General features: G+C 39.0%; 1 protein-coding gene across 1 annotated transcript; it reads right to left on the reverse strand.

Annotated features, from left to right (window-relative positions):
* Positions 1-375: 375 nt before the first annotated feature.
* LOC110038087 (tRNA (guanine(10)-N2)-methyltransferase homolog) lies at positions 376-1,175 on the reverse strand (the record flags this gene model as incomplete). Its single annotated transcript, XM_020742852.1, has 1 exon — positions 376-1,175. A coding segment is annotated over one exon (647 nt), but the record flags the coding sequence as incomplete, so codon positions are not given.
* Positions 1,176-1,394: the final 219 nt, after the last annotated feature.

Consider the following 1,394-nt stretch of genomic DNA (forward strand, 5'->3'; position numbering starts at 1 on the left):
TATATATATATATTATTTAGAGCAAAAAGAAACGAACATGAACGAACAAAACTTTATTATGTTCAGCTCATTTATATATTAAGCGCAAAAAAATATATTTGTTCGGCTCGTTTGCTTAGCAAACAAATCTAAAACGAGCTACGAGCTGAACACAAGTTGTTCACGAACAACGAGCCGTTTTGACAACCCTAATATTAACTAAGCAAAATACACTTCATGCATAGATAAGGCGGCACACATGTAAATTTTGAAGTATAGGTGTTAGATATGTAAATACATAAAAATTTATTAAATTACATTATTACAATCACAACATGTGGTGCAAAAAGTGCAGCTCCACAACATTATACAATACATAACATTATAACATGCGAGCAAATAGAACAATCATTCAAGCAGGAAAAAATAACTCCAAACAACTATAATCCATAAATCTAATGAACATCTATGACTACAACAAGCTCAGTATCTAATCCATACAAAAATTGAAATAAAATAAACCAAAATAATATGAACTCAAATCCCTCATTACACATACTTCCCTCTGTATTTTGGCTTGCTATCCCTATCAAGCTTAAATTCTGCAGCCTGAGAATCAGAAGATCTGAACACTGCAGAATGAAGATTACCTTCTACCATCCACTTGAGGTGATTCTCCCTGAACTCCAAATGCTTCTTTCTAGCTAATTCCGAAATCTCTTCAGTGTAATGGCTGATCTTCACCATTGTGAGTAAATAGCGGCTGTAGCGCAAGCTAAGAATCTGCTCGCAGGAAGCTATCAATGTGAAGCATGGATGTTCCGGAAACCGGGCGACGGCGACGGTATCTTCCCTGAGCACAGGGAAGAAGAAGACGAGCCTGCCTCCCATGACGAGCATTCGTGCAGCGAGTTCAAGCAGATCGTGCACGCATTCCGCTAAGCTGTAAGCCGCGGTTGACGGAATGTGGTCGAAGCGTTTCTCTTCGGGAACCGTGTATGGGTTGACGACACCTTTGAGTAACTTTCGGCCGCCGGATTTGCGTCCTCCGGCACGAACGCCATATGGGGGATCACAGATGATGGCGTCGAATATCTTGTTGGAGGAAAAATTGTGATGGTGAGTATATGAAAATGATGCAAGGAAATTATGCTGTATAAATGGTATAAATCCATGAGAATTGAGTGGTAGCAGATCTCAGTTATGCGGCATGAGAAAGACTCAATGGCTTAGAGTAAGTGGGACGCTGGAATATTTGAATTAAGGCAAGAAGCCATTTTGGTTTTCAGAGTCCGAGGGGTAACGCTCTAATGGTGATATGCAATAAATTTGTTAAAAAAGAAAAAAAGTTTCAAAGCAGGACAGCATTTTTATAGCCATCGAAGTGCTGTTCTTTTTTTTTTGTCTTATTCTGT

This window comes from Phalaenopsis equestris, unplaced genomic scaffold (genome assembly GCF_001263595.1).
Source record: "Phalaenopsis equestris unplaced genomic scaffold, ASM126359v1 Scaffold230533, whole genome shotgun sequence".
NCBI classification, from domain to species: domain Eukaryota; kingdom Viridiplantae; phylum Streptophyta; class Magnoliopsida; order Asparagales; family Orchidaceae; genus Phalaenopsis; species Phalaenopsis equestris.